Source organism: Muntiacus reevesi, chromosome 2 (assembly GCF_963930625.1).
Source record: "Muntiacus reevesi chromosome 2, mMunRee1.1, whole genome shotgun sequence".
NCBI classification, from domain to species: Eukaryota; Metazoa; Chordata; class Mammalia; order Artiodactyla; family Cervidae; genus Muntiacus; species Muntiacus reevesi.
This window is the reverse complement of record NC_089250.1, coordinates 93,560,330-93,572,568: the sequence shown is the minus strand read 5'-3', so window position 1 is coordinate 93,572,568 and position 12,239 is coordinate 93,560,330. Positions and strand designations below refer to the sequence as shown.

Below are 12,239 nucleotides of genomic sequence, written 5' to 3'. Positions count from 1 at the left end.
CACTTTCTCCTTCCTAGTGGGAGGGAAAAAGGAGAGCTAGCTTCTCTTGGGAATCAGCACCAGGCGCCAGCCACACCAGGCTAACATCAACTCTATCCTACATAGCCCTCTTCCCCCACCTTCCCATCGCAGTCCGTGACTTTTCTCACCCACTATCAACCCAGGCTCCCAGATGTTCTCCATGAGCCCTGTGCTTCAGCCTTGGACAGGTAGAACCAACCTAAACCACCAGGCGGGACCCTGTAATTGGTCAAAGCCAGGTTCACTGACTCGGCCGTGAGGGAGCTGCACAAGGCATACTATGGGGACATGGTGCCCTTTAGTGGATTATGAGGCGTGAGAAAAACTGTGGAGTTTGTTTAGGTGAAATTAGGCTGTTTGGCGGGGTGAAAGCAGATTAAAACTGTGTAAATGGTCTCCACCGCGAATCGGAGCTGGCGAATCAAAACATTAAGATGGAAGTGGAACACTGCGTCCAGAAACGCCTCTTCCGGAGCTGGGCGCCCCGGTGGCATTCGAAGTTGAATCTCTTGCCAAAATGACTCAGGTTCCCCTGGCAGCAATGGGGCTTTCCTTCATACTGACTGAATTTCAGACAGAAGAGCACCTCACCCTTTGCGATGGTAGAGACCTAATTTTCTCAGAGAATGGTTGCTGGTCAGAAGAGGGCGTTCTGACAATACTGCATCCGCGTCTGCCACTCTAGCCCCAAGTGAGGCCACAGACTGCTTTTTTTTTTTTTAGGCGGAGCTAATTTTACTCTCCAATGCAGTTATTCACATCAGCAGCCGCCAGCGTTCAAGGAGTGGCCCACTCCCCAAAACGGAAAGGCGGGGCCGGAAACCGCGTTTGGGCAGATGATGTCGCGTCAGGGCTGCGCCCTCCCCTGGGCGCGCCTGCGCCCTGCCTTCTTCCTGGTCCCGCTGCCTACGCAGCTGCGGATCTCTTAGAATTTCTACTCAGGATTTGGCGGGGCTTCTCGCATATGTACCAGTCACGGTGACTTTCCTCTGGTCCTCAAAAAACAAAAAGGCCAAAGTTTCCTCTACCAGGAAAGATGTTTGCGCGACTGGCCCCTTTCCACTTTGACCACTTTCCACTTTGAAGATTCATCTTCAAAGGTGTGTCACTTTATGACTTGACTACATCACCCATCGCTGCCCAGGCACCCGGGCCTCTGCAGCACACTCATTTTACTTTTTTCATGATATCTATCCGACTCCTAATGCTGAGGCCTTAAAAAAAAAAAAAGAATCTTGTCTGGGTGGGTGATGAGGTTGGCACAGCTGTCCACGTCCATAACACCCTACTAGGGCTCCTCTACTCACCTTGGACAGTGAATGGCTCCAATTTCAGCCAGGTATTCCGAGTTCCTCAGGTTCTTGGAGTAATGGCTGTAGCTCTGGGCCAGCCTTCTAACCGTCCCCTCACCCTGCTTATGTATCCTGATCAAGGGCCCTAAACAGATCATTTTTAGACCTTAGGACCTGAGAGGGCTGGAGACCAGAAGGCGGACTCCTCAGCCTCTAGAATCGCTTGTGCTGGCACCCTAACCCCAGCCCACAGGTCTTGGACACAGTATACTTTCCAGAGGATCTGGTACCAACACCCTGGAAATGGAAGGTTTGGAGCAGGACACCAGTAGAGGTGGGGCTTCCCAGGTGGTGCAGTGGTAAAGAAACTACCTGCCAAAGCAAGAGCCCCAAGAAACTTGGGTTGGATCACTAGGTTGGCAAGATCCCCAGGAGGAGGAAACGGTAACCCACTCCACATATTCTTGCCCGAAAAATCCCACGGACAGTGGAGCCTGGTGGGCTACAGTCCATGGGATTGCAAAGAGTCAGACACAACAGCATGCACTCCATGCCGCCAGTTGAGGTGGCTTGAAGCAACATCAAGGCAGGTGGCTGCCCCATCAGCCCAGATTCAGACCCGGGTTGTGAGCCACTGCCTGGCAGGGACAGGGCAGACCACTGCTGCCCTGGCCTGTCTCCACCCCAGGGTTTCTGCCAGGAGCAGGGGCTGGGCAGGGTAGGCCTCAGCTCCTTCCATCTTAGGGTATGGATGTCGGCAAGAGGGGTGAGGCTGCAGATGAACAGGCTGCTAAGATGGAAAAGCCATTTCCCCAGCCCTATGCCATGCATGCTGGGGCCTCTCAATAAGGTATTCCAGGAATGGACTTTGCACATACTGAGACCCAGAGTGGCATGGATGGTTTTGGGTTCGGAAATGCACTCTGCAGGGCTTCTTGGGATGTTGCTCATAGTAAGGTCTCACAGGACATTACCTGGAGTAAGGGGAAGAGTCCATGGGTTGCTCTAAGGGTTATAAAGGGTTTTACTGGGCTGAGTCAGTGAAGGAAGAACTGCATTTCCTGGATTGTGTGAACACTCACTGGGTAAGCTGGGGTCTTAGCAGAGGGCAAACCACTGGGGATCATTCTAGGTTACAGGAAGTCATGGGGATCTGGGTCACAGGGACTTCTAAGGTCTTCAGGCAAGGTGTGGAAATTGTAATGTTCTTTGATATAATGTTGAAGTGTCTTGTGTGGTGCGTGGATGAGGCAGGAGATCAATTATCAGGAGGTCCTCAAAGTGGGGGTGGGTAATGCTGGGAATGGGCTTCAGGACAAACATGCAGCCACAAGATGCATCAGCCATCCATGGGACATCCCCCACCCCACCCCAGCTGAGTGGTCTGGACTTTCCTGAGCAAGATTTTATCGTCTTGTCCCAACCTGCCCATCCCCAACCAGACCCACAGAAGGTCATAAGTCCATCAGAGGGGGAGAGAAATTTAATTTAGAAATAAGCTCTGGACAGCCTTTTGATCAGAAGGGAGCCTCAGGGCCCACTCACAGAGAGAAAAGCCATCCTGAGTGGGTAAGGCCCCCAAGGGGAAGGGGATAGTATGGGAGCCGGTGCAGGGAAGGTCATGAAACCGATCCTGTGCTCAGCAGGTACTGGCAGAGCCTGTGGAGAGAATGTGGGGTCAGGTCCTCACAAACTCCATAGACACATCCTCAGCCTTAGGCATCCCCAAGGCTGACTGGTTCAGGACAGTCCTGCCTTACACATAGCATAACATGTATTAATCCTCAAATTATATGGCGGTACTGCCTGAGTGCCAGGAAGGCTCTCAAAGAAGTCCATCTCACCTGGAGTGAGGAGTGGAACAGCTTTCTCAGGTAAGGAGCTGCGAAAGGAACATATCAGATTAGCATCCTCAAACTTTCTGTCCTTTTCCCCCACCAAGATTCCTGGTAGCAATTTAAACAATATGAAGGGTCAGAGCTTTCTCTGACGGAGGCCCCCTCAGGGTTGATTATCTGTGAATAACAAATTCTACTGCAAACCCAGGGACAGCCAGGACTCTGTCCTCTTTTTCCAATTGTAGGACATTATGCACAAATTGCTCTGCCTAGCTCAAAGGACACAAAACAGGGCCCTGTCTCACCCGTGCTTCTGCTTGTTCTTGCATTTGCATTTGCCACCTGTGAAGGAAGACACAGCCAGTGCAAAGAGCCCAGAGAGCCTGGGCCACCCTCCTCCCGCCCGCTCCCCACCTCCACCCGACCCTGCTAGTCCCACTGCTCACTCAGGGCAAACAAGAGTCCAGCGATGCACATGAGGCCTGCACAGATCATCCCGCCCAGCTGCAGGCCTTCCCAGTCTAGAGGAATGGAGAGTGGGCTGGCATCAGCCTGGCTCCACCCCACTCATTCAACAGATAGTTATGCACGCCTGCTTATGCAGACGCACTTAAATTCCAGGCAACAAGCAGGACAAACTCATAAATACATCATGTCATATCTGGTGGGAACAAGTACTAGGAAGAAAAATCAAGCAGAAATGCACAGAAAAAGAAGAGGCTTTGAAGAGTGATTAAGGAAGGCTTTGCTGAAAGGTGGCATTTCAGCTGAGACCCAGGGAAGATGAGGGTGTGTGGGGGACAGTGGCAGGCAGAAGGAGAGGACACTTGCTTGCGGGGGTTGTAGGGCAGCAAGGAGCTGGTCCTGGGGAAGGCAAGAGAAGAGAGAGTGAAAGGAAGGAGATCAGCCAGCTGCCTTCAGCCACTTTCCCAGGAGTCTTCCTAAACATCTTGCAGGCCCCTTACCTCCTTGCTGGAGGGAAGTTCTCCCAAAGATGACGTTACATGTTGATCTGTCGTTCTTTTGATCCAACACTCTGATTCTTTAATTTCCAGTCTTATCCTCATTCTGCCCCTCCTTGCCCACTCCCTCAAGCCCCGCTCTGTCTACACTGGGCTTCATATCACCCCTTACCAACTCTAGCAAAGGGGTCTAGCATAGGCAAGGGTAGGGGTCAGGGGCAAGGGATATCAGCTCTTACCATAGTAGAAGGGACTGTCTTTATCTGCAGGAAAGGGGAAAAAAAAAAATTAACGACCAGAACCAGGAGGCAAGATGTGGGGTCATAGAGAGAAAATGTGGAGACAGGGCCAGCAGAGCAGTTTAGGGCCCCACTCACCAACCACATCACTGGCATCCAAGACAGGCAGTCCTGGGTGAGAGAAGCAGAGGGACTGGGTGTTAATTCATGATACTGGTCTCAAAATGAATCAGCAGGCAGGACCCCAGTCCAGAGGCAAAAGATCAACCAGCCTTGCTTGGGGCACCAGAGCAGGGGGTGAGGGGACCCTAAGGTCACTGATTCCCCTCCTCATACCTTCCCCAAGCCAAACAGACCTTGAATTTTGTCTCCTATTTTCTGGCCTTTGTGCCCCGCTCCCCCATCCCAGCCCTTCCTGCTATTTCTCAGGCTTCCTGTTATTCTTTCTTATACTCAAAATGGGATGGTATGTTGGTATCTTTACCCTCTCCTGAAAAGCTTCCTTCCCAGATCCTGGCTAATGGTCTGCCTCCTAAGGAAGTAGGGAACACTGGTCTCTTCTTGCCAACAGGTGATTACAGTTCCCCAAAGTTCCATGATTCAGGATAATGTTGGGAACATCTACCTTACTGTAATCAGGTTGGCCAAAAAGTTCGTTTGGGTTGTAAGATATGCGGAAAACCCGAACAAACCTTTTGGCCAACTCCATACTTCCTTTATGTTTAAGTTGGCAGTCTAAATGAAAACCCATTTATTCAGCGTCAGGTGCCCTTTATGAGATGCTGTCCTGGTTTTCACAGCCTTGTTGGTGAGCGAGTGGCAGCAGGGTTGCCTCTGGGAGGACTCACCAGCCAACAGGAGGAGAAGGGCCTGGGTCACTCCCTCCATGACACAGCAGCACACAGGACCGGTCTGCAGGAGAAGAGAGCAGGCTGGGATCAGACAGCCCCGACCAGCCCCACACTCATGGAGCCCAGTGGCACAAATCTCAAGGCTGCTTGTGGGGTGGACATGAGAAAGTACTAATTTCTGTGTCCTTGTCTAGAGTTAATAATAGTAATACCTCTAATACTTGTAATACTGCGACTCTAATACAGCTGCAGAGCGATGCCTGCACATATTGGGTTGCCCAAGAAATTTGTTCAGGTTTTTCTGTATCATCTGATGGAAAAACTCAAATAAACTTTCTGGCCAACCCAGTAGTAAGTGCCATATGAGGTCTGTTTTGTTAAAATCTGGTAATCAGATGCCTGACACACCTTCAGGAGGAGGGCGACTGCTCTAACTCGGGCTTTGGTGCCTGCCTTCCTGACCCCCAGCTCAAAGGACTTGAGGTATTGTTTCCAAAGATCTGGGCCTGGGGCAATACCAGGCTGAAGTCCAAGACAGCCTCCAGCTAGGGCATGCCCGGACTTCTGAGGGAGTGCAGTGGTAAAGAACCCTCCTGCCAATGTAGATGTGGATTTGATCCCTTGGTTGGGAAGATCTCCTGGAGAAGGAAATGGCAACCCACTCCAGTATTCTTGCCTGGGAAATCCCATGGACAGAACCTGGTGGGCTACAGTCCATGTGGTCGCAAAGAGTCAGACACGACTGAACGCGCACACATAGGGCATGCCCAGAACTCCTCTGAGTGAGCGGTGGGACAGGGAAAGCGGAGGAGTTGGGGGCAGATACTGGGTGCAGGCAAATGCCTCCCACCCCAGCCCTGGCCAAGGACCACACTCCAGGTAGCCTCAAATTCCACTCTCAGAGTACAGACTGCTGTTAGCAGGAAAGTGCCTGGTGGCTGGGACACGGCCCCTTCTTTCTCCTTAGGGTGGGAACTAGTCCTGTCTTCATTTATTAGTCCCTAGGGTGGTTGTGTCCTTGAGATAAGATGCTCCCAGCTTTCTGCCTATTATTGGCCTCAGGCAGGCATAGGGATTGTCAGTGTTCCAAATCCCAACCCCAGTTATTATGTGTTGGGCCCAGCTAGCCGGAGAATTCCTCTCTCAGCACTTAATAACTGTGTGACTCAGCTAGGTTACTTAACCTGTCTGTGCTTCAGTGCCTGTAAAAATGAGTATAATTATAAGAGCAACCTCCTAAGGTTATGTTTGAGTCAAATGAGTTACTATATGTTGAGCCTAACAATAGTGCCAAGCACATAAGAAGTACTGAAACATGTTACACAAGTACATGGATCCTTTTGCAGTAGGAAGTCAGGACTATTAAGCTGCTCCTTCAGAACATGGGGGTCTTTTGGCTTTGAGCAATTTGTAAACCGGGCCCTCCATTGGCCTGTCTCTCCCTGCCCCTTCTATCACCCTGGAATTCCTGGATCATGAGGGTTGCAACTCCTCTTTACTCTTTAGCCAAAGACTGCTTCCTGTTTCCTCCAGCCCCCAACCCACCTTCCACGTGATGGTGCTCACAGGGCAGTCCTCCAAACCCCCAAACGCATCTGTTACTGGGAATACCTAGGCAGGTATCATACCCTTTCTCAGACTGGTACTCCAGACCACCCCTCCACCTCCATCCCTCTGCCTAGGAGTCCTAAAGTCCTACCAGAAACCTGCTCACCTGAGAGGCTTCTCCTGAGCTCACCTGAGAGCCGGCTGGTCTGAGGAGGCTTCTAGGGCTGCGTTCAGCCCAGGTGGGTTCCGGTTTTTTAAGCCCGCGGCCCCGCCTGCCCAGGGCAACAATACTATCAGGCAGAAGGAACTGGTCAGATTCCTTGAGATTCCTGCAGCTCCCTCTCCCCAGTGTGCTCTTAAAGGAGACTGCCACACCCGGTGGACAGCGGAGTGAGGGACCCAGGCCTGCTCAGAGTCTAAGGCAGTCGTGGGGAGTGGGCTGGGCCCCAGACCCTTCTCATGAGGAGAAGGTGGGCTTTCTGCTTCTTTAGCTCACCTGGACCCTAAAAGAGAGGTCCAGAAAGGTGCTGGAGGGGACCAGGATATTTCTGGGTACTTAGACCAAAAGTAGGGGTTCCAGAATTTCTTTAGGGGAGTGTCCCAGAAACATGGTGTTAACAAAGAATCAGGCCTTGAGGCTCCCTTTGCTCAGTGGTCTCACTGCTTTTCCTTGGACTGGGTTTCATTGAGGGGAATAAATGGGGCTGATGGGTGCCCCTTAAGATGGCCCACCCTCTGACCAGCCCTGACAACCACTTAGCTGTGGGTGGAGGGGGGCAGAAGGTGGAATCAGAACCACCCGCCAGGTCCTTAGTTCCTGCCTACTGCCTGGGGGCAGGGGTGTAGGATAGGGTGGTGGCCAGGTGGCGGGTAGGAGGAGGACCACCAGCCCCAAGATGAAGAGTGGGCCACCTGCCTCTGTGGACCCCATGCCTGGCCAGATTCTCTTCCTGTCCCTTACCCCGCCACATGCCTTCTACCTGTGCCCTTAACCTTGGATGACCCCAGGCCTCTCTATTCTCCTGTCTCCCCTCCCTAATTTCTCTCTCTTTACCCTCTTCTCCAATGCATGGTGACCAATTGAAACAGGACTGTTGCCTCCCTATTCCCTCCCAATGCCCAGTCATGGATACTGATAGATTTTGATTGAATTGTTGAGTCACTGAGGACAGGAGGCCATCAGCGGATCACGGTGCTGAGGGTCAGAGGGCAGGACAGAGCCTGAAGGATGGGGGTGGGGAGGATTCAGAGAGGACCTTCCTAGTACAAACGTGGCACCTCCTCACGGAAACCTTATATGGCGCTTCCTATTCTTGACTCAGTTTGTACAGTTTAAATCAGGGCCTCTGGGGCCAGAAAGAGCTGGCCCCAGCTTGCCACTAGCTCACTGGGTGATCTCAATCAGTTCCTTCATTCCAAGCCTCAGTTCCCTCTTCTCTAAACTGCAGTAACAACAGGACTTACCTGATGTTTGGGGTGGAGATGTTGCAGGGGCAAGGGGCTGACCCATGACTGGTCCTCAATTTGTATTTGTGGAATGAATGCCTCCCAGGCCCCATGTAAGGACAGTCTGTGAAACTCAATATTCAGAAAAACCATTAATAGTGCATACCTTGAAGTCAATCCCAGGCTCTGTTAGTTACTTGCTATATGCACTTGAGCAACTTACCTCTCCTAGCCTGTTTGCTCATCCATGAAGTGGGAACTATGATTGAGTTGACTCTGAGTATGTGCTGTGATGACATCTGATTATGCTGCTCAGTTCACAGGAGCTATTTGTGTAGCTGGGAATGGCCCTTGTATTCACACAGTGAGCCCTGCAGCATGAGAGAAACTGTGCTCCAGAGAAGATAAAAAGTCTTGCTCAAGGTTACATTGTATGCTGTGGTAGCAGAGTGGAAATTCAGCTCAAGTTTTCACACTCAACATGTGAGAAACAAACAGCAAGAAAGCAAGCCTTTGTAGGAAGAGGACTGTTGAAGTCCCAAGTGCTTGGAAAGATCTCCAGGAAGTATGAAAAAGACCTCAGATCCACTCCTCCAGAAGGTTCTAGCACTTTTACTCCATCCTGAAACTGCTGCCCACTTGAAGGATCCTCCATTCCCATCTCTATCACCATGAGATATTATCACCTTTACCAGGTAGAAGGAAAACACCTGTGTCAGGTGTTATTGCCACTGGTTGAAGGTAGAGGACAGGTTGAGCCCAGGACAGAACCAGGGAGAGGAAGCCCAGCTACCTGTGTGTAATTTCTATGAGCACAACGGTGAGTTAGCACCTCATCTCTCTCTTTTGCCAGAATTCGGTGTAGGTGCATTAAGACTGAGTGTTGCTTCTGTCCCATCTGAGAGGCCCCAAAGACTGGCCACACACTCAGTGGTGGGCAACAATGCTTTCCACACTGGAAGCAGCATCAGTTAGTTCTGAAACTAATGAATTTAGCTTCTTAGATGTTAAACTCAGTGCTTATAAGTGATCATGAAGGTGCATGTAGAAAACTTTACAAGCTTTGTATATTATTAAGAATTGTCTCCGGGGGACTTCCCTGGTGGTCCACTGGCTAAAATTCCAAGCTCCCAACGCAAGGGGCCCAGGTTCGATCCCTGGTTGGCAAAATAAGATCTCCCAAACCTCATGCAAAAAAAAAAAAAAAAAAAAAAAAAAAGGTGTCTCATTTGTTTGGAGTATTTAGGATGAACAATTGCTCTCTCAAGATGTGATTCCTGAGGGACTGGACTGGCAGTGAAGGCTGTTTTCAGGAAGTCACTTTCAAGGAGATCTGGCTACTTGCCCTGCTTCTTGGGCATGCATTCCTTATCACAATTTCTGGAACCATCCATTTGGGCCTGATTTCTTATCTACCAGATGGGGAGCTTGGTGAGAGGAACTGAGACCTACAGGGAAATCAAACCTCTGATGATGAAAGGTTCGGAGGAGTGGATGATGGAGAGCCAGCCTCAGTCGGAGGGATGCAGATGACAGCCTAGAGGTATCAAAAATCAAAAGAGAGAATGCAGCAAGATCCAGCTCTGAACTCTCCCTTCCCCTTCTGGATTTCAGTGCTGCAAATGATACAAAGGACCTTGTGTGGAACAAGGGAAGTCTGTTGCCAAGAGTGGCCACCTGAAAATCAGCACTCACACCCAGGACTCTCTCTTCTGCTCATGTCAATCACTGCCAAAGTTCTTCATACTCCCAAATTATACTTTTCCCCTTCTCAAAGCATTACCAGTTACTCTGCGGAGAACATAGATGCATCCTCAAAGTCATTACTTTTTCTGAAGAAAGATACTAAAACAGGAATTAGCTAAGGTTGGCCAGAGATAAAAGGGAAGTGGCTAGTATGCCTGGCACAGAGTTGGGAGTGTTTTTTCCTGCCTTCGAAGATAGACTGAATGTCACAGGCGTCAGTAGAAAGCTGATTGTCTATTTTGATAAATCTGGTAGAGGAGAGAAAAGACCTCATTCATGAGAGAACAAAGACAAAGAAACTCTCTGAGGCTTCTCCCAGTCAGAAATACTGAACTCCCACCTGGACCACTTCTGTGCTGTCTCCCTCAGGAGCCCCTCTGTTCTTATTCCTGTCTCTTTCACATCTGGGTGTGTATTTAACTTCATTGGCTGACATGTTCCACAGGTCCCTCTCGGTGTGCGCTCAGGGTGCTGGGCTCCTCGCTCACAGATGGGTCTCACTTTCTTTGAGGACCCTGTGGAGGGAGGAAGCCTGACTTCGCTCACCTGCCTACTAGTGCGAGAGTAGGAGGTGAATGGGTCTAAGACAAGGTGCAGGGGAGGCCATTTGAAGATCCAGGGCTTTTCCCTGGATCTCGGTCTAGGCTGACTCCTCCGCATTTGGGAGGCGGCAGGATGGGCCCGTCACGTTGCGCGATCTAAGAGCCTTCCAGACGAGGGGATACTGAAACGATGTGGGGGGTGGGGAGTGTCTCAAGAATGGGGATGTGGAGGTCTCTGCGGCTGTCAGTGACTGCCTGACTCTCCGGCCAACTCCGGTCAAAAAGACTCCATTGACTTAGAATGTCCTTCCAAGATGCCATCCGTACCCACTATCCCTCGTGCAGGGGGCCGAGAAACAGCCATTCGGAGCAGGACTATGATGACTTCCAGCCAATCGGCACCAAGGAAAGGGAGTTGAGGCGGGGCCTTGGGCAAAGCCGCCTGTGAGGCGCAGGCGCGGGCCCAGGCCGTGTGGGCAGGGCTTTTCTGGCGTGGAAGCGGTCCCGCTCATCCTCGTGCGGATTGGCCCTACTTGGGTTCTCGCGAGTGGCTGTCAAGCAGCCATCCTATTACGCGTGCGCAGTTTTCCTTTCTTCTCTGCGTCAGCCGGTAACGGTAGGGGTTCTGGTTAAGTCGTTTCTGGAGCCTTTGTTCACCCGTTTATCCGTTCCTGCCGCCGAGATGGCCGCAGTCTCCTTAAGAGGTCTTTAAGAGGGTCCTTAAGAGGCTGTGAGGGACAGCTGAAGTGAAGGGACAGAGCGTCGGATGAGCTCAGGAGGCCGAGGAGGAGGGGGACGAGCCGTGGAGGCGGACCGCAGAGAGTGAGGCCACCAAGCCGGCACTGGACCTTGGGAGGGAGGGCTTCAAGCAGGGGAGAGACATTGTTAATTTGCATTTGAGAAGGCCCTTCGAAGAGTGAGGATTAAAACCTTTGCGAGAGGAGAGAAGCTCAAGGGTTCCCAAAACAGATACCGGGAGATGTCATTTCTCATCGATCCTTCATTCCGCTTCTGTTAGAGGTCCCCCAGGGGTCTCTTAGCTTTCTTGTCCAACTGCTGCTCATGTTTCTCAACCGTACTCCTCAGCCCTCGACCTTATTATTGAAGTACCTCCTGGACACACTGCCCAGTCAACCACTTCTGAAATAAACCTTTCCATTGTGTCACCTCCCCCATAGCCAACCCTGTCTCTTATTTCAGAATTCCCTGAGAAGTCACTCGTTTATCCACCCGGTCACACAGGCCACCACTGAGCACATCATAATGGGGATTATCTATTGATGCGTGTCACCCCCCTCAGATGATGACCTTCTTAAGGGTAAGGGGACTAGCACCCTGCACTCTGGGTGTATCCACAGTGGCAGCCTTGGTGAGTGCTAGCCACCTGGCAGGCTACTTTCCACCACTTTCCCCACGTTAATTCATGTCACCATCGCAACCTTTCCAGAGAAGACTCTCACCTTGTTTCAGGATGAGAAAACTAGGTGAAGAGAGATTAAGAGAAGCATGCTGGGAAGTTGCTGTATAACACGGGGAGCTCAGCACTCTGACAACCTAGAGGGGTGGGATGGGGTCAGGGGTGGGAGAGAGGTTCATGGGGGAAGGGACGTATGTATACCCATGGCTGATCCAAGTTGTTTATGGCAAAAGCCAACACAATATTATAAAGCAATTATTTTCAAATTAAAAATAAATTTAAAAAAAATAAAAAAGAAGCACCCAAGCTCACAACTGGAAGTGACAGCTCCAGAACC

The 12,239-nt window shown here is 51.0% G+C and overlaps 1 protein-coding gene across 2 annotated transcripts; it reads right to left on the bottom strand.

Moving 5' to 3' along the window:
- Positions 1-2,780: 2,780 nt before the first annotated feature.
- On the bottom strand, positions 2,781-8,329 carry LOC136158084 (FXYD domain-containing ion transport regulator 4-like). Of its 2 annotated transcripts, none has more exons than XM_065919859.1 (9): positions 8,216-8,329; positions 6,918-7,023; positions 5,201-5,264; positions 4,491-4,523; positions 4,353-4,376; positions 3,598-3,672; positions 3,457-3,493; positions 3,158-3,195; positions 2,781-2,972 (listed from the first exon to the last, which is right to left on the bottom strand). In XM_065919859.1, the coding sequence occupies exons 1-9, from the start codon at positions 8,308-8,310 to the stop codon at positions 2,953-2,955; spliced, it is 492 nt and encodes a 163-aa protein (XP_065775931.1). In that variant the 5' UTR covers positions 8,311-8,329; the 3' UTR covers positions 2,781-2,952. The 2 variants fall into 2 exon arrangements, with proteins under 2 accessions (XP_065775931.1, XP_065775932.1); XM_065919860.1 differs by having other exon boundaries at positions 6,942-7,023.
- Between the last annotated feature and the right edge of the window lie 3,910 nt (positions 8,330-12,239).